Here is a 25,116-nt window from a genome sequence, read left to right on the forward strand (position 1 = left end):
AAAATTTTCATTTCACAAACTTTATCATGGGTATAATGAGCACAATATTATTTTCCGCGAACTAATAGCCTAAAAATAGATCATAATGATTCTTATTTTTGTTAGAAATCTAAACACATAATTGTGAGTTCCAGTTAGCTCAATTGGTAAAGTCTCTAATGGTTGTATAAGAGATATGAGATTCAATCCCCACCTACACGAAAACTGATTGGTGTCTTGGTTTGATAATAAAAAGCTATTTTCAAGAGCGGATGCCATAGGTTGAAACTCTCTCTCAAAAAAAAAAAAAAAACACATAATTTTTTTTTTCGGTCAATCATTTCCCTTGAATTAATAATTTTGTCACCAATTAAAGTTGGCCATGACATGTTGAATTGGTATATTGTCTCTTATGCACATTAATAACATACTCCAACGAGTTATTTTGTAAGCAATCATTCTGAAAAAAAAAATCGCTGACTAAATCTCATACAAAAAATAAATAAAAAAATAACCCACAAACTAAAAACTACAAAATAAAAAATAAATATGGACTGAAAACCTAAATTTTAATTCTCAAAATTTTTCCCTAACCTCACTCTTCCTCTACTCAACCTCATCAAGCATCAATGCCTCCCTCCTCCATCACTGTTGCTACTGCTGCCTGCTGCTCTTTTCCTCAGATTAGATTCGACTTGTTGTTGCTGCTACCCCTCCTCAGATCCTTGATCACAGTCACACACAGTAAATCTAAGAAATTTCTCTCCTCTCTCAAGTTCATATTTTTGTTTTTTTGTCTTTGATATATTGCTCTGCCAGCCGGCTAGCCCTCTGCTCTGCCCTCTGTGTTTTTTTTATGAACTGTGTTGACTGTTATTTGTGAGTTGTGGCTTTTTAATTTTACTAGCGTTGGCTGCACGTGCAAGGCACGTACTATCCCAATAGTGAGAAAATTAATATAAATTTTGTGTGTGAAATTGTGAATTTTGACTCACCTAATTTGATTATATTAAAAAAGAAATTTAAGAATACAACAAAATATCACAATATTTTCATAATATCTTCATTTTTAGGGTCTGAATAGATTTTATTTTATTTGAGAGAAATGCTATATTCATAACATTTTTAGAACAAATTTTAAATGACAAGTTATTATTGGTTTTAAACTGATAACATTATTATTGTTATTTTCAAAATATTTATTTTCAGTTGTGGTTGGTCACTAAAAACTTTAGGCATTGTAGCTACAGTGCTAGTTGAATAAACCAAAAGCACTGTAGCTCTAGTGCTATCCATCAATAATAGCTTACCTATGATTTGTTGTGAAATTAATGTTAAAATGTTGTGAATTTAGCATTTTTTATTTGATATATAAGAAAGTGAAATTTCAAATATTATGAAAATATTGTGATAACAATAAATGTTGTAACATTTTTTTTTAAATATTTATTTTCAGTTGTGGTTGGTTATAGCCTCATATTTTATTATTTTATTTCGACTTGTAAGAAATTGACACGTCAATAATTGTGAAATTTGTTGTGTCAGTATAACAATATAAATGTCAGCTTACATCAATATTTAAAAGGAAAAAAAAAACACACACACACACACACAAACCGATTACTGAAAAAAAAATGACTAACTAAACCAAAGCACTGTTGTAGCTACAATGCTGCACAATGTAAAAACACTGGATGTACAGTGCCAAGACACTATGCACGCATTCGCACTTTTATTATAAACATTTATTTTTAGTTGTGGTTGGTCACAGTCTCATATTTTATTATTTTATTTTGATTAGTAAGAAATTGACATATCAATAATTGTGAAAATATTGTAAAATTTGTTGTATCAGTATAACAATATATATACCAGCTTACATAAATATTTAAAAGGAAAAAAAAAAAAAAAAAAAAAAAACAAACAGGTTACTTAAAAAAAAAATTAGGTACTGTAGCTATAGTGAAAAAATACTGTACTAACAAGTGTCATAACATTTTCACAAAATATTTATTTTCAGTTGTGGTTAGTCACAATTTTCATATTTTATTATTTTATTTTGACTTATAAGAAATTGACATCTCAATAATTGTGAAAATATAGTAAAATTTGTTTTATCAGTATAATAATATATATATATATATATATAATACAAACGGAAGACTAAAAAAAGTAGCTACTTATAATATAAAAATATTTTATATATACTCTGATACCAAAACGACGTGTTTTGGATCTGACATTAAGATTAATGTTAGTTCCAAAACTACGTCGTTTTGGTATTTAGCTTAAAAGAAAAAAAAAAAGGCATCACAATTTTAAACCCTAGAAATATTTATACCCACCTCCTTTTTCTTTCATCAGCTGTCCAAGCAAAACAACCCTTTACTTTAGTTTCTCTTTTTGGTGAGTTGACTCAGTGGGTCATGGCTGGGTTGCCTCAGTCGACGCTGAGTGGGATCGAGAGCTGGTCAGGTCGAAGAGGTGTCTCAAGCAATGGAAGCCCAAACGGCCCATCTTGGTTCCCATCTCCTCCAACGACGCCGTTCGGTGCTTAAAACGACACTTGGGATTTAATCTACGCAGCAGCTAGTCTATTGGTCCAGATCTGAAAGAGAGAAGCATAGAGGATCCGGGTCTTATTTGGGGTTTGTTGAGGATGGCCAATCTGTGGTTTTCTTTTGTTTCTTTTTTCTTTTCATGGTATATTTGGCTTTTTGAATGATTATGATGGGGTTTGTGTTGTTAACTACATTGTGTTTGATTTTGGGCAGTGATTGATGAAACCAGAAATTCCTGAGCCGATCTGGTCTCCTCATCCTGAAATGATAGAGAGAGAAAAGATGGAGAAGAGATACAGAGAGTTCTTCCCATGTTTTTTTTTTTCTTTCTTCTTGAGCCGATCTGGTTCTACCGTCCTGAAATGATAGAGAGAAGAGATACAGAGAGATCTTCCAGAGAAAAGAGAGAAAACGCACCGTTTAGCACTCCACAAACGGACAAAAAAGAGGACTCACGAAACCAAAATTACTGTAGATATCACTGTAGATGGCATTCGTGCTTTTTTTTTTTTTTTTTTTTTTTTTTTTTTTTTTTGTTGAAATCCAAACCAATTTCATTCATAAGACAAATAACATGAGTATACATACAAGGCTTCAAGGGCCGGAGGAGGATCTTCCTCCAACCAAACAATTTCCTCCCTAATATTTCTAGCAAACCTAGCTAATGAATGGGCTGCCCCATTAGCAGCACGCCTAATGGTTCTGAATTCCACCCGTCGCAGCCTTCCAGCCAAGTTGCAGATATCATCAAAAAGGATCCCCAGCCGAGACCAATCAGCCTGAGTTGACACAATGGATCTCATAGTAGATAGTAGATTTTATGGATTGGTGTGCGTTGTGTGTCATGTGTGGACGGTGGACCGTAGATTAGTTTGTGTTTGTGGCTTTGTATTTTATGACTTTTTTTGTGATTGTGTGGACCGGTTTCAGACTTGTGTTTGTTACTCTTTTTTTGGTTTTATCTATAAAGAAGTAAAGTGAGACTGTGGGACCAGGACAATAGGATGTGAGGACTGAATTGTGAGAGTAGTCTGTGAAGACTAGTCTTTGGCAAATGATAAGTCATAAGTGACTTTTTTGTGAAACTAATTGACCAAGTCTTTGGTCTAATTGTTTTGGTTTTATCAAAAATTTTGTCTTTGTCACCTTGTGTTATGTGGTTAGTATTAGTAATATATATATATATATATATATATATATGAACTTGTAAACTTGGTCTTTGTCACTTTGTGTGATGTGGCTAATATTAGTAAAATATATATATATATATATATATATAAACTTGTGCCTGTCTGTTTGTGATTATTTTGGTTTTAGATTTTTTTTTTTTTTTTTTTTTTGGTTGAGAAGTCCCTTTTTTTTAGTTGGTGCATAGAACTACGAAATATGAAAATAATGGAACTTTTTTTTTTTAATTTATAGATCATGAGTAAGTCCCTTTTGTTGACATTTTTATAATATCAACTGTTTAAGAAACACTTATTTTATATGTAGTATTTTGTTGAATATGAAATAGGTGTTAGTTTTTATTTTCATTAAAAAAAAATGTTTTAAGCTTTATCCCCCTTCAGGTTCAAATCTTGGTTCCATCCCTGCCAAGTTGGTCCAACAATACACCGGAAGGTCCTTAAAAATGTATTTGATACATATCCACACATGCATCAAATGAAATTATATGTCACTCATAAATTGAAATATAATCATCTCCCAAGTTATATAATTATATATGCATATCTAGGAAATAGCAGAAATTATAAGAATTCACAAGTTTCTTATAAGGTATCAATAAAATAAAAGATACCATACCAAAACTCAGAAAAAAAAAAATCATTTTTAATTACATTTATACATACATACATAAATACATACATACATATATATATATATATATATATATATATAATTGCTGTGTTTAGGCATGGTGAAAGTTTGACTATTTATAGGTTTATACTTCATAGCTCTTACTCGAGATTAATGGGAATTACAACTCATTTATATATTAAGAGGATTCAAAAAGTTAGTTATGACTTCAAAAAATATCAAAAATACCCGTAATCTAATTAGAGAATCCTTATTCTTAAAAAATAAAAAATAGGGTTAAAATTGTAATTCAACCAAAAAAAAAAAAAACTCATAAAGAAACGTTTTTCCTAAAAATTAGTATACTCTCTAACTAAACATATCTTACGTATATTTGATATAGTTTTTTCCTAAAAATTAGCACACACTAAACCCAATAATTTACTCCATTTCAAATCCTAAATTTTAGCTTTATAAAAATCCCTTCATTTGTAACCTCGCTAACAATAGTTAAATTCAAACTGAAAAATTATATTTGAAAGCTCAAATAGTGTGAAACCACTATAACTTGTTTAGACCCCCAAATTTAAAAGGCAGCTTTATTATTTTTATTCTAACTTAACTAAGTGCAAAATAAGAGTAAATGAATCATAATAAAACCGGAACACAACTCTAAAACATAAGCATGTAAAATTAACAATAAATGTAAAACTTGAAGAGTAGGGAAGAGAGATGCAAATATAAGATAACATCAAGACGTGTTATCGAAGAGGAAACCAAAGTACTCGGCAAAAAACCTTTCCACGGCCCTCCAAACCGAAATCGATCCACTAGTAAATAAATTTGGAGTATACGAATATCAATAAGACATTTCAAGCCTAATCTACCCAATGTACTTGAACCCTCCAAGTTCCAGCTACCAATGGGTTTCACCGAGCTTTGTCTTCACTAGTTATCTAGATCTCGCAATTAGCTCCAAATTGTATTTGCTATCCTTGGCTTCTTCCAATGCTTCCCACATGCACCAAAAATTATCACAATTCTCAGATTGGGTGAGGAAAGTGCTTGGGCTAAAAACCTCTCAACAATAGAGTGCTCTAATTGTGTAGTTAAAGAATATTTAAGTGAGTGAGGTAGTTATTTCGGTTTTTACGTTAGTATTATAATAGTCACTTGGCAAAAAAAAAAAAGAAAAGAAAAAAAAAAGACTCTTGGTGTAAAATTAAATGATTAGATATCTAACTGTGTTTTTTTTATGGTTCATTTATATTGGATTCCTCATCTTTTGCATTGAATGACTCACTTGGAACAAAAATTTAAAAACTTAATGAGACACATGTATGGTAATGAACCTTAAAAGAGCAAAATGATTAGCAGATTTATTTTTTAAGATGTCTATGAATGTTTTGCTAGTGTAACTTTCACAGAATTCGTAAGAAGATTTAAACAATTCTTTATTTCTTCTTCTTCTTTGTTTGCAAATTAGGATTACTATTTCAAAAATTCCTAACAAATAAATGGAAAATATCAATTAAACAAAAATTTAAACATTAGGATTCCATTCCCTAATATATCCTCAATAATCTTCCATGCAACCTTACTCCCTTCTCTTGAACAGTGTACCTCATCCCTTGCACCAACTTCAAAGTTCTGAACATCAAACTTAAATATTACGTTTGTGCCATCAAAACACAATTAATTAATACTAACTTAAATATTATATATGACCTATTGACATAATGACTTACGACAAAAAATATATGCCACCAAAACACAATCAATTAATACTTTTTGTGGGCATAATAGTTTGCTTATGATTAGAACTTTGAGAGACTCACCTAGGGATCTCTTGATGGTCCTTAGTCTGCATCACTTTTTTTAAAAATATTGCATAACTTAGAGAACTTTTGTTTGCTGTAATTTCAATTGGCTTAAAAGAAAAGCAAATGAGTTAGCCCATGTCTTCTCAACCCTTTTTCCTTAAACCATGTGATGATGTAACACGTAGTTCTTTAGTTATAGTCACCATTTGAAGAAAATGTTAGAGAAAATGAGGAATACCAGAATACCAAATTAGAATGTAAAATAAAAATATTTTCATAAGATTTAATGAAAGTGCTATTTATCTAACATACAGACTCACCTATAAATTTTAGGAGTTGCGTATAATAGCAAATGTAAAAAAAAAAAGCAAGTTGAACTACAATAGTTCCACCAAAGGAAGGGTAGCTACAATAGAAACAGAGACAAACTTTGATCAAATTATCCATTGCTACAGTACACAAGTTACAATCGCACTTATGCATATATTGAAAGGGTAATTAAGCTCGTTCAATTAAGTGGTTCTTAAGTAAATAAAACTTTAGACACATTTGGCGCTGTAGTCAAACTTAAGTAAAAAATGGTCAAACCCATCACTATATCAATTAAGAGAATCAAAACTAAATGGAAAAATTACACAGAAAGATGAACATTAGTAAGGATGTTTACCCAAAAGATCCATCCACGCTTTTGAATCTTCAATCTCTATTGGTGATTGGAAGTTTCGCAATTTTTTTTTTAAAAAAATATTAATATAAATAAATAAAAAATCCTTAGGGTTGTAGTTTTATGGTGGGTCATTTTGTAACATGATGGGCATCTGTGTGAAGAAAAAATCTTTGAATTTGTATGGCTGGTAAAAATATTCTCTCCAATCTCTTTTTTTAGATTACATTATAAGGGTAATGAATATAAGAGAGAGACTACCGACCATAGAGAGATGGGTAATTGTATGTTTTTACTTTTTAAACATGCTTCATAGTTGTATTATCATGTAGCAAGTCCGATGGATTTGGATTGGTACTACTGATTCCCAAAGCATGAGTGTTTCATGTGTTATTAATTTCGTCTCATTGGCTTCTACACTTGATAGCAAAATTAAAAATAATTAGATTGTACACTGTCATAAAATTACCCCATATAAATCCAAACAAATGGCGCAAAATTGGACTTTAATTTGAAATTCTAATTTGACTTTCTCTAAGTTTTACCTATTAACATACACTAGTGTATAACCTGTACATATGCACGGTCCAATTAAAAAAAAAATTACAATTACACACATATATGGATTCAAATTATACTCTCTCTTTTATTTTTTTTTATTTTAATTTCTTTTAGATATACACATGAGTTTACTCTTCCTTCTTTTTTTTTTTCTTTTTTCTTTTTTTGAATTTTTGATGATTTATTTATATTAGATCCTTCGTCTTTTGCACCTCATTAACTCACCTGGAACAAAAATTAAAAAAGCTTAAATAGAACAAGTAGCGCAAAATTAGACAACAATTAGAATTCAATTTAAAACTTAATTGGATTTTCTCTCAATTTTACCTATTAATAAATACTAGTATGTAGCCCCGTGTTACCGCACAGAAATGGATATATTATTAATCATGAGTTTATTCATGTTTAAAAAGCTCAGTTAAGTCTAAATTCATATTATTAATCAGAAAATTTCATTAACAAAACTTAGCAGTATCTATATTTTACACAGAAAGATGAACCTTGTGACAATGTTTGTCCAAAAGATCCATTCACGCTTTTGAATCTTCAATCTCTATTGGTGATTGAAATTTTCGCAGCTTAAAAAATTTAAAATTAAAAAAAAAAAACCCTCAGAGTTGTACTCATTTTGTAGTTTTACGATGGGTCATTTTGTAACATGATGGGCATTTGTGTGAAGAAAAAACCTCTGAAGTTCCATGGCTGATAAAAGAAATTCTCTCCAATCTCTTTTTATAGAGAGAGGGGTTTGTGCGTGTTTTTATTCATCCTTCATAGTTGTATCATCACGAAGCAGGTCCAATGGATTTAGATTGGTACTACCGATTCCCAAAGCATGAGTGTTTAATGTGCTATTAATTTTATCTCATTGGCTTCTGTACATGACAGCAAAATTAAAAATAATTAGATTGTACACGTGTATAGTAAAATTGGACTCCAATTTCAGATTCTAATTGAACAATTGGAATGATAATTTATGATAGTAACAACAATAGGAAAATTCAAATAAAATTTCAAATTAAATTGTAACAATCTGAATAAAAAATTCCAGTAGAAAGACAGGGTGGAGTGATCCACTCCAAGAAGGTGACCAAACTTGCGTAAATATAGAATAATAAATCTCTCTCCGGAAAATTTACATTGTTCATAACCTTTACCTTCATTAAACATTTTAAAAACATAGTGACTCACATCTGCCATCCAGACATCTACAGCCGGGTCCTCTCCAATTCGCGTGAGATTCCATTGATCACTAAGTTCCTTTGCAGCCTGCAAAAAGTATCATCCATCGGTCCACAGCAGTGCTTTCTTCATTTTATAGGTGCCAAACCTGAACAAAAAGCCAAATATAAGGATAGTGAATTTTAGGCATAATGTGCATCTAATCACATAGTAGCAATTTATAACAAATGTAAAGATGCAAACTTTGTAAATGAATAGTAAACAAAACTCAATGTCAGAACTAAGAAGAAAGCACTTTAATCCGAAACTCAGTGCAAATGTAAAGATGCAAACTTTGTAAGCAATTTATAACAAAGATGCAAACTCTGGCTTTGCTATCCTTTTGGAAATTATGCAATGTACCCAAACCAAGTTCTTATCACCGATATTAATCTCTTTGGTTTTCGCGTTTGACTACAAAATCAAGAAAAAACTTAATTAGCACAGTAACTCACTTGACCCAATACATAGAAGTGGTTTTAATGAGAATGAGCCCACATACATTTAGCCACATGATGCAAAATTCAACTTCAATTTCAGATTCTAGACACATGGCACAAAATTAGAGTTCTAATTTGGAATTCAATTTCACACTCTCTCTGCTTCACCTATTATTTTATATATAGACTAGCATGTAACCCATACAAATGTATGGATGCATTTAAAATTAAACACAATTTTTATTATAAAAATATATATGATTATTCAAATTATTAAAAAAAAAAAAAGAGCATGCGACACATGTATATGTATGAATACATTTAAAATTAAACACAATTTCTATCATAAAAATATAAATTATTAGTCAAATTATTTTTTTAAAAGTAAACGTAATTAGTCATATATTAAAATTCTTATTCAAATTTAATACAATTTATGATCATTTTTTTTCTTCTAATTTTTAATAAGATAGAATGTGTAGTGATCTTTGTTGTGTGATGATTTGTATTGAGTATATGTGATTAGTTTTTTATTTTATTTTATAATTCATTAATATTAGATTCTTAGTATTTTGCACTCATTAACTCACTTGGCACAAAGATTAAAAAAATTTAAAGGATAATTATAGTGTGGTCCTTACATAAATTTAGACACATAGTGCAAAATAATTGGATTCTAATTTCAAATTTTAATTGAATTTTTTCTAAAATTTACCTCTATAGATATATAAAACTTATGATGAATATGAACAATTAAACACTAATGATGTAAAGTAGTATTTTAATTTTAGAATACCCGTTAAAAAATAGTATACCCATTATACTATGTTTTTTTACTAAAATTTTCTAATATATATTGTATGTATAAGTCGTGTTGTAATTTCTTTTTAGTCAAAATTTTACCTATAATTCTTATGTAATAATTTTTAGCAATTAGATAAACTTCGAATACAACTTACGTCGAATTTTGTTAAGGTCATGAATGATTGAATTATAAAAAAGTTAACCCATTTAGTAACTGTAGGGACACGATTTTTTAACGACCCAAGAATGACGTTGGGCTTGTATGTAAAGGGCCCTATCAATATGATTTGTAGAGAGTGGGCTTGAAAGGCAGGACCTTGGTCACAGGTGAGCGGTTTAGTCGTAGCTTTTATGGAAGCTTATATATGGGCGGACTTGGCTTAACTAGCTAAGCCTTCCATTGGTGCGGGTGGTAAGATTTAAGTCCTCAGACAGTATCCCAGGAGCATAGTCTTCTTCCCCTTCTCCCTTTTGTAGGAATTTCCCCCCCCCCCCCCCCCCCCCCGGGGATCCCTTTCCCCTTCGCTCTCTTTTCTTTTTATACTCGTGTTCCTTCCCTTTTAGTGTCCACGTGTAAGTTTTACTTTTTGGGGTGCAGACCTATCCTGTCGATCCATACCTAGAGTTGTTGGGGGCGGTTGGAAAAGTTAAATAGTATGGTTTGGAGTATGGGCCTGTCAGATGCAGGATTCGGTATTACAATGTTGGCAGCTTTCTCCCTTGTCCTGCCCTTGTACTGAGTTTGTCCTTTTCTTCAGGCGTTTTGTGAGATGCTGAGCATAAGATCGTCCTCGGCCATATCCTTGTACCCTTTTTTGGGCCTTCATTATGCGTCCTCGGCAATAGCTCTCCTCGGCTTAGGCCTTGGGCCCAAATGTAGAATGGGCCTGGGCCACGAATTCTCAGGCCCCACAGTAACCATTTAAGAATTTAACTTGGAAGCAATATCAAATTATGTAGTTTATTATAGAGTTATTTTTAAATTTTATTATTTATAAACTCATTTTTACAAAAAATAATAATAATAAATTGTTAAATAAAAAAATTTTAACTCTAAACACTTTTGAAATGTAATTTTTTTATCTTCAATTTAAAAATTTTCTTCTTTTTTTTCCTTTTTATTTTTTATTTATTTTCTTATATTCTTATGTTCTTTATAATTTTTCTATAAATTTGCATTATGAGTTGGGCACTTTAACTTTTTTTTAATATCCTGATTTATATATAATTTTCTGATTTTTTTTTAACAAACTCATTGCCTCATATATATATTAATTGCTGAATTATTTTTAAGAATCTAATTGCTTCATAATTTTTATTTATTTATTTTTTAAAATTCATTAATAACCACAATAGAGAAGAGAATATTTGAACTCTGATTCTTCTCATAAAATAGAACAAATATTACAGACCAAATATTAATCTGTAGTGTTTACTCTTGATAATAATTCTTTATCATCAGATCAAATACACCAATTCTACATTTAATTGTTATTAATTAAAAGTTGGACAAAATGGGCTTTTGTCATTTTCGAGCAAATTAATTAGCTTTATACCCCATTTTCCAAACTAAGTTGGGAAATGTCCCTCTTTTAAAACTCGATTTATGATAAATCGAGTTAGGCCCTATAGTGGCGTTTTAAGGAGCCTATAGTGGCGTTTTTTAAGACTTATAGTGACGTCTTAAAAACGTCACTATATGCTCATTAAAACGCCACTATAGGGTTTCAAAAAAAAAAAAATTTCTAATTCGATTTATCCTAAATCGAATTTTAAAAGAGGGATATTTTTCTACTTAGTTTGGGAAATGGGGTATAAAACTAATTAATTTGCCCGAAAAGGACAAAAGCCCATTTTGTCCATTAAAAGTTAGCCATATATCTATACTCTTTTGTAACAAATATTAGATTATTTTTAACACACACGGAAAAGATCATTTTATATTCAATCAATAAAGCATGGGGATCATATGATTTCAAGTTGCTTAAAACATTATAGGAGAACGTGATTGGTAGTTGCTAAGGGTATTTTATGGTCAAGTGACACGTGACTGCAGTACGAGAATGTGATTCAACCTTATAATATCTGGGGTTCTTTAATGACCAAAAATTTTGTTGGGGCTAAGTGACATCCTAGTGGCAACTAGGCCCAAGGCCCTTTTATTAAAAGCCCCCACCCCTTTATGAAAAGATCTTATCCCTTATTCTAGAAAGAGCCAAATTTTATAATAATTATTGGTTTTTTTTTTTTTCAAATGGTTATTCCAAAAATTTCCCTCTTATTATAGAATTTCTAAAATATTAGAACAATTGAATCCTGAACTATTTGAGAAATAAAATTTTGTAAATATATCGAATCATCAATGATAATTAATTTTTTCGAATTACTTGAAATTTTAATTTTCATAAATTGGTATTCTACATGGTAAATTGTTAACATTAGCCACCTACTAATCTCTTATTTGGCTATACACCAAGCAATCTCTATCCCTCTCTAAATAGTTTGTTTGAGAAGGTTTATGCTTGAACTATGATATATATATATATATATATATATATAAAAATATATATATTCTCTATATGAAATTAAACTTTGTTCGGTTAATTAATTCATCAAGTTATGAATTCAATTTATCGAATTAACCTTATTTTGGTTAATATTAAATAAATTTATTTAATTGATATTTCGTTATAAAAGGATCACTTAAATTTACTGCCTTAGACCTCAAACTATATCAACCTAGTCATGACTAGAATACCATGTATCAAATATATGTAACCATCATCTCACATGAAAGTAAATGCCTTGCTTGTGGAGAACCAAGGGTGTTTGTGTGTTTGACATCCTTTATTGGGTGGTCTAAGCCATGTGAGCTTTCACTCTTGGGAAGTGATGGTGGCTTAGTGCCAATTGATAGATAAGCGGTCACGTGAATGGCTAACCTGGAAACAGGCCCCAATGATGGAGTACTTACCAGTTATCGGTGTAGTCAGTTTCGTACCGTACCGGCCGGTACGGCTGATATTTTCTATACCGGTGCCTCGAACGGTACTGAAATGTCCTCATTCCGTACCGGTTTAAGTACCGACAATGCCAGGAGCATTCCGGCAGTACCAACCGAAATTCGGTTTAAATACCGGCAATACCAGGAGTGTTTTGGCTGTATCGGCCGAAATATCGAATTTCGGCCGGAAAATGGATACCAGCCTGAAACAGAAACGCAGATTTCTTTGTAATTTTTCACTCACCTAGGATAATTTCTCAACAAATGTCATGATCTTATGCATCTTTCACATATCTCGGTCTCTTTTCTGCTTAGCTTTCCATTTTTCTTCGTGGTCTCTGCAACGTCTGCATTCCTTTGATGTTCTTCTTCTTCTTCATTTTTTTATGTCTCTACTGTTTCTCAAAGATTTTGAGTTTTGCTTTGGGTGCCCATGTGATGACTGACCAAAGGTAAGGAGATGACTTGCTTTTTGAAATTTGAAATGAGATAAGACTCAGTAGAGGTAAACATGTGGAGGAGATAAAATCAAGATTAAAATAAAGAAAGATAAATTGCAAAAGTAAAAGAGGATGAGTGGAGGTGAAGAAAAAAAGGTGAATTATTAATAATTTGCTAGCAGATGGCAGTTGAAAATTGAGACACGAGTACCAAAACAAAAATAAAAATGTTATTTTCACAATATTTTTACTATATTTTCACAATATTTTTACTATATTTTCACAATAAATTTAAATTTCAGGATGCTATTATTTTGTAAAAAATATTTAGTTTATTTATATATATTAAATATATAAAATAATAGTAAACCCGAAACAGTACATTGGTATTGATCAGTATCGAAATATATCGTTCTACTAACCAAATCGATAGAGCCTTCTATACTAAATTGATTCCCTTAGTACTACTTACAAGACATGAGAAAGTGAACCTTGATGACAGTATGACAGCGATGTGTAATTTTAATTGAAGACTTCTAATGCTTAAGTTAGTGACCTTATTAAAGAAAAATCTCTCTTTTTAGTATAGGGATTTTTCATGTGTGGAAAAACTATAAATTTATAAACTGGACGATCACACATATGTTGCTCCTTAATGGCCATTGATTTTGGTATCACGGGTGAGATTTGGGTAATACTCTATTTATGGACAAGGATCTAGACTTTTGTCTATTGTTCCTTGTGAATGTAGCTTGTGTCTCAATTGTCCAAGTTTTATGCTAGTAGTTGTACCATGAGCTCACTTAGGGCCCATTTGAATGGAGGGAGGGGAGAGAAGAGTATAGTAGAGTACTAAGGACCTAATATATTGTTAAGGGGGCGAAAGTTTAAGAACATAATTTGGCTACAAACTTTGTTGTAGTCACTCTCATTAAATGAATTAACATTGTTACATATTTTGAAAATCTAATCGATAAATTGCATGTTCTCTATATTCTTAAAACACTTTAAAATTTCATACCAATCGGATGTTATTTGCCATTCGATCCATAAAATTATTTTTTATGTATAATTTTAGAATACAAAAATTCGAAATTTAAATATTTGATTGACAACATAGTTATTGATTTTTTATCTTCTTAAAATGTTCCAAGTATGGAGAATTTAAGAAGAAAATGTAATTAAATGGTGAATTTGTTAAAATTCACATTTAATAAAAAAAAATATTGAATAGAGTTGTAGCGTTAGTCTATAACCATGCTTGTTGCCAAATTTTGTCCAAAATTTAATTACGTTGGGTCTAAAAAAAATTTAGGGTGGTCACAAAGTTTTTTTAAAGATTAAAAAAAAAAAAAAATTCATAAATTCTTAAAATTTATACATAATAATTGTATTTTTTTTCCCAAGTCAGGGTGGTCTTGTGACCACCCTGAACTCTATGTAGAGTCACCCTTGCCCTCCCCCTCAATCCAAACCTACCATTAGTTGTTGGATCATAACTTTTATGTTCCTCTCGTGGCTAGTGTATTGGGGATAATCTTGCAGTGTTCTTTTGTTCAAATTAGGTGGGTTGTTCATGTACAGTAGGCTTGTCCAAACCAAACCTGTAGGTGGAAAATCAGGTTAGACAATCTCCTCCACATAAAAAATGAATACCAAGATTGTAAATCCATGCTAGTTCATTATTTTATAAAAGAAAAATATGTTATCCCATTTGAGCTCAGAGAGATCAACTTAAACCCAACCAAATTATTCAAGTATTACAAACTATTTCACAACTTGTTTATTATAGATATGATGTGATGGAGTGTGAGTGGTGGATAAAAAATTTACAAGTTCATGTGTAAGTAATAAATAATCATTCATAGTCTACCACATCAAAATTGTGAATTACTCTATGATCCAAAAATCACTTGTTGAACAATCCTTTTCCATCCTAATCTAAAATGACCGGCAGCCCTACCTAATTTTATTTTTCTAAACACACAACCTGATTGCTTACTAGGTCTAAATAAAAATGTCAATGACTTAACAACATGCACAAAGGACCAAAGTTACAAGGGTTGACCCCACAAGATAATCAAGTTCGTGTCCTCTAGTGGCCCTCTGGATCACTGTCGGTATGGTAGCATATGCTACCTGATTAAGCTATTTAATAAAAAATGAAAAGGGAGACAAAGAGGGATTAAATTAACAGCTATTTGATATCAATAGTACTACATATTTCCCCATTCTTTCACTCAATCAAAACTTCTTGTTGAAGTGATTCATTGTGAATGGTGAAAAAAAAAAAAGTGGTGATTTTATAAAATAGTTTCATTAACGGGGTGTCTTGATTATGGTAATTATTAATAAACTATTTTAGAAAAATTTTAACATTATTTTTACAGGAAATATAAAAAGTCGTCAAAATAATTAATTGTTTTTTTTCAATAAAAAGTTTTTAAAAGCATTCTCTTTAATTTAATGCCTTTAGAACATCAGTTGGTGGACAGAAAAAAGGTTGATTAATTATTTACAGATAACCACTTCATTACGTTGCGAAATCATTGGGTATAAAATTGAGAGTCTTCTTAGATGTATTGATATCTTAATATCTTATGGCTCATCTTATGTCAATACTCATTCTCTTACGTTTTACAGCTGCTGTGATGGTCATGCTAGAATTTCTCATTAAGATGATATTACTTTCGTCCCAGTTTATTTGTCCTCTATTCCATTTTGGGATATCCTAAAATATTGTCCTATTTCTAAAAATAAAAATTATTAGTTTACTAATGTTCCTATTATAGCCCTACTTTATTTTCAAAACTATTTGAAAAGAAAACTAACTAATATTTAAAAAAAAAAAAATTTAATTGGGGCACCTTTTTAGTTGTCTCATTAAGAATAACACTCTTTAAAAAAACTAATAAATTTATTTAAGGGTAGTTTTGTAAACTTATACATTTTTATAAGACAGACAAGACAATAAATAATGTTCCCTTAAAAAGTTTGTCCTTTCAAATAGGACAAACAAATTGAGATGGAGGGAGTATTACATTTTTTGCACACTACTCAGTCCAAAGTCAATGGCGTGGTGTTATTATATAAGAAAAATCCAATAATCCTAGTTTACTCAATTTTTCTATCACCATTTTTACACAAAGTTCTCGCTCTACTATAAAGCCACCCCAAAAATTTTGAACCGAACTTCTATTATCTAGTCCTCTTCTTGTCAAGTTCTCGCTCTACTATAAAGCCACCCCAAAAATTTTGAACAAAACTTCTATTATCTAGTCCTCTTCTTGTCCTACCTCACACACACACAAACTCATTAAGCTTTCCTTCTGTACTATTGATATCAATAGTACTACAGATTTCCCCATTCTTTCACTCAATCAAAACTTCTTGTTGACGTGATTCATTGTGAATGGTGGGAAAAAAAAGTGGTGATTTTATAAAATATTTTCGTTAATGAGTGTCTTAATTATGGTAATTATTAATAAATCATTTTAAAAAAAATTTAACATTATTTTTACAGGAAATATAAAAAGTCGTCAAAATAATTAATTGTTTTTTTTTTCAATAAAAAGTTTTTAAAAGAATTCTTTAAATTAATGCCTTTAGAGCATCAGTTGGTGGACAAAAAAAAGGTTGATTAATTATTTACAGATAACCACTTCATTACATTGCGAAATCATTGGGTATAAAATTGAGTATTCTTAGATGTATTGATATCTTAATATCTTATGACTCATTTTATGTCAATACTCATTCTCTTACGTTTTACAACTGCTGTGATGGTCATGCTAGAACTTCTTATTAAGATAATACTACCTTCATCCCAGTTTGTTTGTCCTCTATTCCATTTTGGGATGTCCCAAAATATTGTCCTATTTCTAAAAATAAAAATTATTAGTTTACTAATGTTTCTATCATACCCCCATTTTATTTTCAAAACTATTTGAAAAGAAAACTAACTAATATTAAAAAAAAAAAAAAAACAATTTAATTGGGGCAACTTTTTAGTTGCCTCATTAAGAATAACTCTTTTTAAAAAAAAAAACTGATAAATTTATTTAAAGGTAATTTTGTAAACTTATACCTTTTTATAAGGGAGAGAAGACAATAAATGATGTTCCCTTAAAAAGTTTAACTTTTCAAACAGGACAAACAAATTGGAACGAATGGAGTATTACATTTTTTGCACGCTACTCAGTCCAAAGTCAATGGTGTGGTGTTGTTATATAAGAAAAATCCAATAATCCTAGTTTACTCAATTTTTCTATCACCATTTTTACACAAAGTTCTCGCTCTACTATAAAGCCACCCCAAAAATTTTGAACAGAACTTCTATTATCTAGTCCTCTTCTTGTCCTACCTCTCACACACACACACACACACACAAACTCTTTAAGCTTTCCTTCTGTACTATTGCTAAAAAAATTTTGTGATTTTATAAAATAGTTTCGTTAACAGGTGTCTTAATTATGATAATTATTAATAAATCATTTTAGAAAAATTTTAATATTATTTTTATAGGAAATATAAAAAATCGTCAAAATAATTAAATGTTTTTTTTTTCAATAAAAAGTTTTTAAAAGCATTCTTTAAATTAATGCCTTTAGAGCATCGGTTGGTAGACAGAAAAAAGGTTGATTAATTATTTACAGATATCCACTTCATTACGTTGCAAAATCATTGGGTATAAAATTGAGTATTCTTAGATGTATTGATATCTTAATATCTTATGACTCATTTTTTGTCAATACTCATTCTCTTACATTTTACAGCTGCTGTGATGGTCATGCTAGAACTTCTCATTAAGATAATACTACCTTTGTCCCAGTTTGTTTGTCCTCTATTCCATTTTGGGATGTCCCAAAAATTGTCCTATTTCTAAAAATAAAAATTATTAGTTTACTAATGTTTCTATCATACCCCTACTTTATTTTCAAAACTATTTGAAAAGAAAACTAACTAATGTTTATAATAAAAAAAAAATCAATTTAATTGGGGCATCTTTTTAGTTGCCTCATTAAGAATAACTCTTTTTAAAAAAACTAATAAATTTATTTAAGGGTAGTTTTGTAAACTTATACATTTTTATAAGGCAGACAAGATAATAAATGACGTTCCCTTAAAAATTTTGTCTTTTCCAACAAGACAAACAAATTGGGATGGAGTGAGTATTACAATTTTTGCACACTACTCAGTCCAAAGTCAATGGCGTGGTGTTGTTATATAAGAAAATTCCAATCATCCTAGTTTACTCAATTTTTCTATCACCATTTTTACACGAAGTTCTCGCTCTATTATAAAGCCACCCCAAAAATTTTGAAAAGAACTTCTATTATCTAGTCCTCTTCTTGTCCTACCTCACACACACACACACGCAGACACACAAACTCATTAAGCTTTCCTTCTGTAAACTGAGAGAGTATGGTAGGCAAGCTTATGCACGCAGTTCATTACACTAATTGTGGTGGAGGACCCAGTGATTTAAAGGTTACTTCCATATCCATTTCTTTAATTTTCATGTTCTATAAGTAATTCATTCGTTTTTCTTATGAAGAAAGTAAATTATCTTTCATTTAGTTCACTTAGATTTAGTGGATTAATCCCATATTAGAAAATAAGTGTAAGTTATAAAGGTTTAAAACTTGTGTTGTGTATCTAAAAGTTAAGCCCTTTTGGATATACACCATTGTTAGTTTCTTTAAAACCTTCTTCCCTCTCCCCTTGTGTGTGTGTGTTAAAATACTTAATATTCTCAAAAGAAAAAACAGTGGGTTAATCCCACATTGGGAAATGAGTGTGAGTTATATAGGTTTAAAACCTGTGCTGTGTATCTAAAAGTTAGGCCATTTTGGATATACGTCACTGTTAGTTTCTTTAAAACTTTGTCCCCTCTCCCCTTGTGTGTGTGTGTGTTAAAATACTTAGAGGCTGTTTGGATGGCTTGTTTCCATAACTCAATTCTCTGTTTCCATCACTCAATTCTCTGATTTTTAATTTATGAGTTGTGGAAACTGAAAACACGTTTTAGGTGTTTTCAGTTTCCATAACTCATAACTCAATGACATTTTTGTAATTAAACACACATGGGGGACCCACTAGTCATAACTCAGCAGCACCTTTTGACTGCTTTTTGACTTTTTTTTTCTTTTTTCTTTTTCACTGGGTTCGGTCTTCTCCTCCTGGGTTTCTTTCTTTCTTTTTTTTTTTTTTTTTTTTTCACTAGGTTTGTTCTTCTCCTGGGTTTAGTTTTTTTTTTTTTTTTTTTTTTTTTCATTGGGTTTGGGTGATCTGAACTTTTTTTTTCCCTTTCTTCTTTCACTGGGTTCGAGTTTCTGGGTATTGGAAAAAAAAAAAAAAAACTGCACCGAGTGACAGGTATGGGGCCCACAAACAATGTGAAAAATATTGAGTAATGGCAAGTAAGTGATGGTGGCAAACAACCTTAGTATTTTAGAGTGATGAGTGATAAGTGATAAGTGATAAGTGATAAGTGATAAGTGATAAGTGATGAGTGATGGAAATTGAGTGATGAAAAAAAATGGATCCAAATAGCCTCTTAGTATTCTCAAAAGAAAAAAAAAACAATTGGTTAATCCCACATTGAAAAATGAGTGTGAATTATAGAGATTTAAACCTTGTGCTGTGTATCCAACAGTTAGACTCTTTTGGATATACACCACTGTTAGTTTCTTTAAAACCTTCTCTCCGCTCCTCTTGTGTGTGTTAAAATACTTAGTATTCTCAAAAAAAAAAAGATTTCTTTTTCTTTTTTCCTTCTCTCTCTCTTATTTATAAGTTTTGTTTATGAGGTTCTTTCAAATTCAAAGTCTGAAAATTTTTATGTTAATTTCTTGTGATGGCTGACAATGAACTTTCAGTGATGGAAGGGTTAGTTTGTGCTTCTTTTTCTTTTTGCAGAAAAAGAATGTAATTAGTGGAGGAAAGAGTGTTCGATTAAATGATTAACTTTATCATTTCTTATGACGTAAACTTTTAAGACAATTAGTAATTTATTATAATGTCATAAAAAGAGGTCCTCAATTCAAATTCTATCTCTGCCTTATATTCATTTTAAAAACTAACCATATGTTGTGTTCCAATTAATAAGGATAGTTTAAACTCACATATATGAATGAAGAGTGTTAGATTAAATAATTAAATTCATCATTTCATTGTGACAGTTTAAAATGATTAATTTTATGATAAAAACATTTCTCAGGTTTTCATTTTTTATTGTCACCCAATTTGGAAAATTATTAGGTACTCCCGAAGTACCATAAATGCATACTCTCATCTCTCACATAAATGGTGGGTCACATCATGAATTTAATTAATAGGACCCACCATTCATATGAAAGGAGAGAGTACGCATTTATAGTATTCCAGAAATACACAATAATTTTCCTTCATTGATTGAGTAGTTGGAAACGTGCATACCCATTTGCACACAGTTAAATTTCTCTTTTTTGATCACAAGGGAGGTTTGGAAACTTTGCCGGTTTGTTGGTTACTTGTTTCATGGTTCATCTTAATTTCAAGTAAAGACATGCAATGTTTCGACGTTATAGTTGAAGTTGAAGATCACTTTTGAAAATAAATAGCCATTTTCTATATCTGCTTCATGTTGAAATTTTGTGAAAGGATAAAGTGGAAGACTGATTAAGGTTAAGCTTTTGAAGTTTGAACTAAAGAACTAGTCAATGTTTCAAGGCTGAGTTGATGAAATATTGTATCTTTGAACTAAAGAACTAGCCAATGTTTCAATGCTGAGTTGATGAAACATTGTATCTTTGAGCTTGTGCACTTTCATTTTGCTCAGCCTTTTTCAAGAGCAATAAAGCTTTACATAATAAGTTATATTAATTAGTGCAGTTTAGTAAGATTTGGGTCCGATTTACTATTGTTTAATTGTTTAAAATACGGAAGAAAAGGGAGGGAATTTTTATTAATTTTTTGTTTTTGGGGTATGGGTCAATCAAAATAAACTTAAAAATGTACAAAAATCTAACTTTTATTGCAATTAATTTACTAATGATTTAATTGCTGGTGCAGTATGTTGAAGTCCTAGTTCCCACTCCAAAAAAAGATGAGGTTTTGATTAAAGTGGAAGCAGCCAGTCTTAGTCCTATTGATTTTCTGATTCAGCAGGGCGGTGCGAAGCCTATGTTTCCTCGTGAATTACCTCAAATACCTGGTATATATTTTTTTTTTATTCCTTTACCTGGATTTTACTATGTGCCTCAAAGCTCAAAGAATTAAGCTGTTAGTTGTTGTGAATTTAATAAACCATTATTATTAGAATTCAAATTACTCCTATGATACCATAATAATTTACAATTTGATTTAAAAGTTTAAACAAGTAGGAAAAAAATAAAATATAACCATTTAAGCATTATCATAATAATAGGTGATGTGTTTCCATACGTTCATTTACGTCTATAGGTTCAAGTTTTCTCTCAATTCAAAATTTTAGTGTACGTTTGGATTGAGATGGAAAATTAAAATTATTTTACTATTCAGTTTATTTTTGCTACTATTCATGAGTCTCACTTCACTTTTTGATACTATTTATAAACCTTATTGTATTATTTCAGTTACTTTTATATTTATCTACAGTATTTTTAGCAATAAGTTTTCAGTTTCATCAAAATAAACGGTATCCAAACACACCCTTAGTTTGTGTTGTTATGTTGAATTCTAACATTGACTTTGTTAGAATAAATAATTACACAATTTTGTTCTCACTTCTTATCAACTCAAGTTTTTAAGGCGAAAGGGTAATTATTATATATCAAAACATGCCATTTTGTATTTCGAGCCACTCATTGAAGGGAAATCTTGAACCACATACGAAGAGAATGCTAGAATAATATTTACATGATTAAGTTTTCTATTTCCAAAATTTTTAAGTTTTGAATAAATGGTAATATATGTGACTTACCAACCAAATATTGATAGGAGTATTACCCTAAAAAATGAGTTGTTTCTTGTTTATTAAATTTATTCAATTGAATGTCCAAGTTTCATGTTAGTTAATTGTGTGTTCTAAATATTCTGGAAGCATTGCAAAATTATTCAATTATATATGTAAGTTGATTAAAAAAATTGTTTTAAAAAAATATATTTATTATTCAAGATATTCTTTGTTGGAACAGGTACTGATGTTGCAGGAGAGGTCGTTGACGTTGGATCAGGAGTCAAAAATGTCAAAGCTGGTGACAAAGTCATAGCTATGCTTGGTTTTGCTGTTAAGTCCCCATACTTGTTCCACTAGTTTTGCCAATGGGCACTGTTTATTTCACACCGTGTGTTACTGTATAAACTGAATATCTGACTTTAAGTTACGGTTTTAGTTTTAAAAATATAAGTGTGTGTAAAACATTGTGCGTAAAAAGCTTTTCTTGTTGATAATTTTTAATTTCTAAGATTGTTCTTATGGGCTAAAGGGAGAGGGTGTGGGAAAATTCATAATAATGACCTCTACTTCATTATGTGTAGTTTCCAATTAAAAAAAAAAAAAGGAAATTATAGAATAAAATAATTTTTTAAAACAAATTCTCATGAAGAGGATTACCTTTCAAATGAATAGTTAATGTTACAACTAACAAGTTTTACAAAAAAACTACATGTCTGATAAAGATTCTATATTCTACTTTTAATAATAAATATTAAGATTTACATACCAACCCCTGTCTGTCATGACATGTTTTTTACTTTTTTTTTTTTATAATATAACTAAATTTTAAAATGAATTTAGAAAAAAAAAATTTGGCATGTGACATATTATAATTAGTAGAACATAAGTGAAACACCAAAAATAAGACAAGATTTTAATTTATACATCATTTTCCGTTATGAGCGAATTATCTAAGCTTTAGGGATTATAAGCAATGTTGGGAAATTGCATATGCATGCATATAGCAAATCCAATTGTGCTGAATTTACATTTATCTTGATGATTATATGCTTCACTAGCACCATACACACACCTTAGTTATTGATTCAAGTACATCCATCTTTGCATTTTATACATTGACAGAATGGAGGTGGACTAGCTGAGTTTGCTGTGGCTAAGGCGAACTTGACAGTAATTAGGCCATTAGAAGTTTCGGCAGCTGAAGGTGCAGGCATACCGTCTGCTGGTCTAATGGCTCACCAAGCTATCACCGACTCTGCGGGTCTCAAGCTTGATGGAACCGGAAAGCCCACAAACATTCTCGTCACTAATGCCTCAGAAGGTGTTGGTAACTATGCAATTCAACTAGCAAAGCTTGGAAATGCACATGTTACAGCAACCTGTGCACCTGAACACATTGACCTTGCCAAGAGCTTAGGTGCTGATGAGGTTGTTGACCAAACCACCCCAGATGGGCAAGCTCTGAAAAGCCCATCTGGTAAGAAATATGACATAGTGATTCATTGTGGAGAACCAACTTCTTGGTCAACTTTTGAGCCCCATTTGGCTTCAAATGGAAAGATATTTGATGCAAAGCCTACACCTAGTTCCGCTAAGGCTTATGTTCTAAAGAAACTTACTTTCTCAAAGAAGCTGCTAATTCCAGTTCTCTTAAGTTGCAAGGCTGAGAATATGGATTTTCTTGTCAAGTTAGTCAAGGAAGGGAAGATGAAGACAGTGATTGACTCTAAGTACTCGTTGAGCAATCATGAAGATGCTTGGGCAAAGAATGCTGAAAACAAAGTTTTTGGGAAGATCATTCTGGAGCCTTAGGCAATTAAACATATCACATATATGCCTCGATGATGAGTTGCTGAAATTTGTGTCTAAAATGTTGTTCAAGGGCCACATAAATGTGTTAAGTACACTATTGCATTTTATTATGTGTAGTTTGTCTTTTATGTTGCTCTATGACTTCAATATTAATGGTAAACGTTGATGTTTGGGTTTCATATCCATCTTTTCATTCTGGTCATGTTTGTTCTTAAACGCAGATATTATTCTCAGAGATTCATTGCTGGGAATAGGGATATTATTTCAAACTATGAGAACAGTTGTAAAATTACTACTCAATTTATAGAAAAAGAAAAATTGCAATTCTGGCCTCAATGGAGATGAGCAAGTGTGTTCGGTCAATGTTGTTGGGTCAGGGTTATGTATTTTTCTGAACCGAACCAAACTGTTTGTTTTTTGCTTTATTTAGCCTGGGGATGGCAACAGCAAAAAAAAATTAAAGTACTACAAAAAAATGCATAATTTTTTCCACAACTACCTTATGTGGCTGAATGTGAATGATAGAGAAAAATTAATAGATCCATATGAAAGTGACAAATAGTCATAATATAGGAAAGTTATTGCAAAAAATGTGTATTTTTGTGCTAGTAGAAGAACTCTGGCAACGAATAAGGTGGGGTTTGGATTATAGGTGTCGTGTCCTTACCCCCTCCTCACTTTGGGGCCAGAGCGAGACTAATCAGGTGATAGCAAGGCAGATTGGAGGTATTTTGTCATCCTTAATGAGGTGGCTTCAACATTAATGAGGTAGAAATGAAAGTAAGCATGACGGTGTTAAAAAAAAAAGTTTTTTTTTTTTTTGGAAGACCAACCAAATATCATTCATTCATGAAACAGCAATACAAAGCTTCTAAAGCAGGTAGTGGAGATTCTTCCAACCATACAATTTTATAATCTATTTGTTTAGCATACTTAGCTAATGAATGGGCAATGGAATTGGCACTCCGCTTAGCATAACTAACAGAAAACTCTTGTAAGCTCATCGCCATACAACAGATATCCTTTGAGATATTAATATAATATGTACAAAATATAAATCATAAAATTTTATATATATATATATATA

The 25,116-nt window shown here is 30.8% G+C and overlaps 1 protein-coding gene across 3 annotated transcripts in view; it reads left to right on the top strand.

Annotated features, from left to right (window-relative positions):
* LOC126699018 (chloroplast envelope quinone oxidoreductase homolog) overlaps positions 1-24,208 on the top strand; it is an 86,344-nt gene extending 62,136 nt beyond the window's left edge. The window contains exons 1-5 of one of the 3 annotated variants that reach the window (XM_050396564.1): positions 17,566-17,660; positions 18,658-18,787; positions 21,353-21,494; positions 22,456-22,547; positions 23,340-24,208. In XM_050396564.1, coding sequence (XP_050252521.1) covers positions 18,722-18,787; positions 21,353-21,494; positions 22,456-22,547; positions 23,340-24,029 — 990 coding nt within the window. In that variant the 5' untranslated portion in view covers positions 17,566-17,660; positions 18,658-18,721 and the 3' untranslated portion in view covers positions 24,030-24,208. Of the gene's footprint in view, positions 1-17,565; positions 17,661-18,657; positions 18,788-21,352; positions 21,495-22,455; positions 22,548-23,339 lie in introns of those variants that run through there. The other 2 variants (XM_050396563.1, XM_050396567.1) reach the window with 2 other exon arrangements.
* Positions 24,209-25,116: the final 908 nt, after the last annotated feature.

Source organism: Quercus robur, chromosome 9, assembly GCF_932294415.1.
Source record: "Quercus robur chromosome 9, dhQueRobu3.1, whole genome shotgun sequence".
In the NCBI taxonomy this organism is placed as follows: Eukaryota; Viridiplantae; Streptophyta; class Magnoliopsida; order Fagales; family Fagaceae; genus Quercus; species Quercus robur.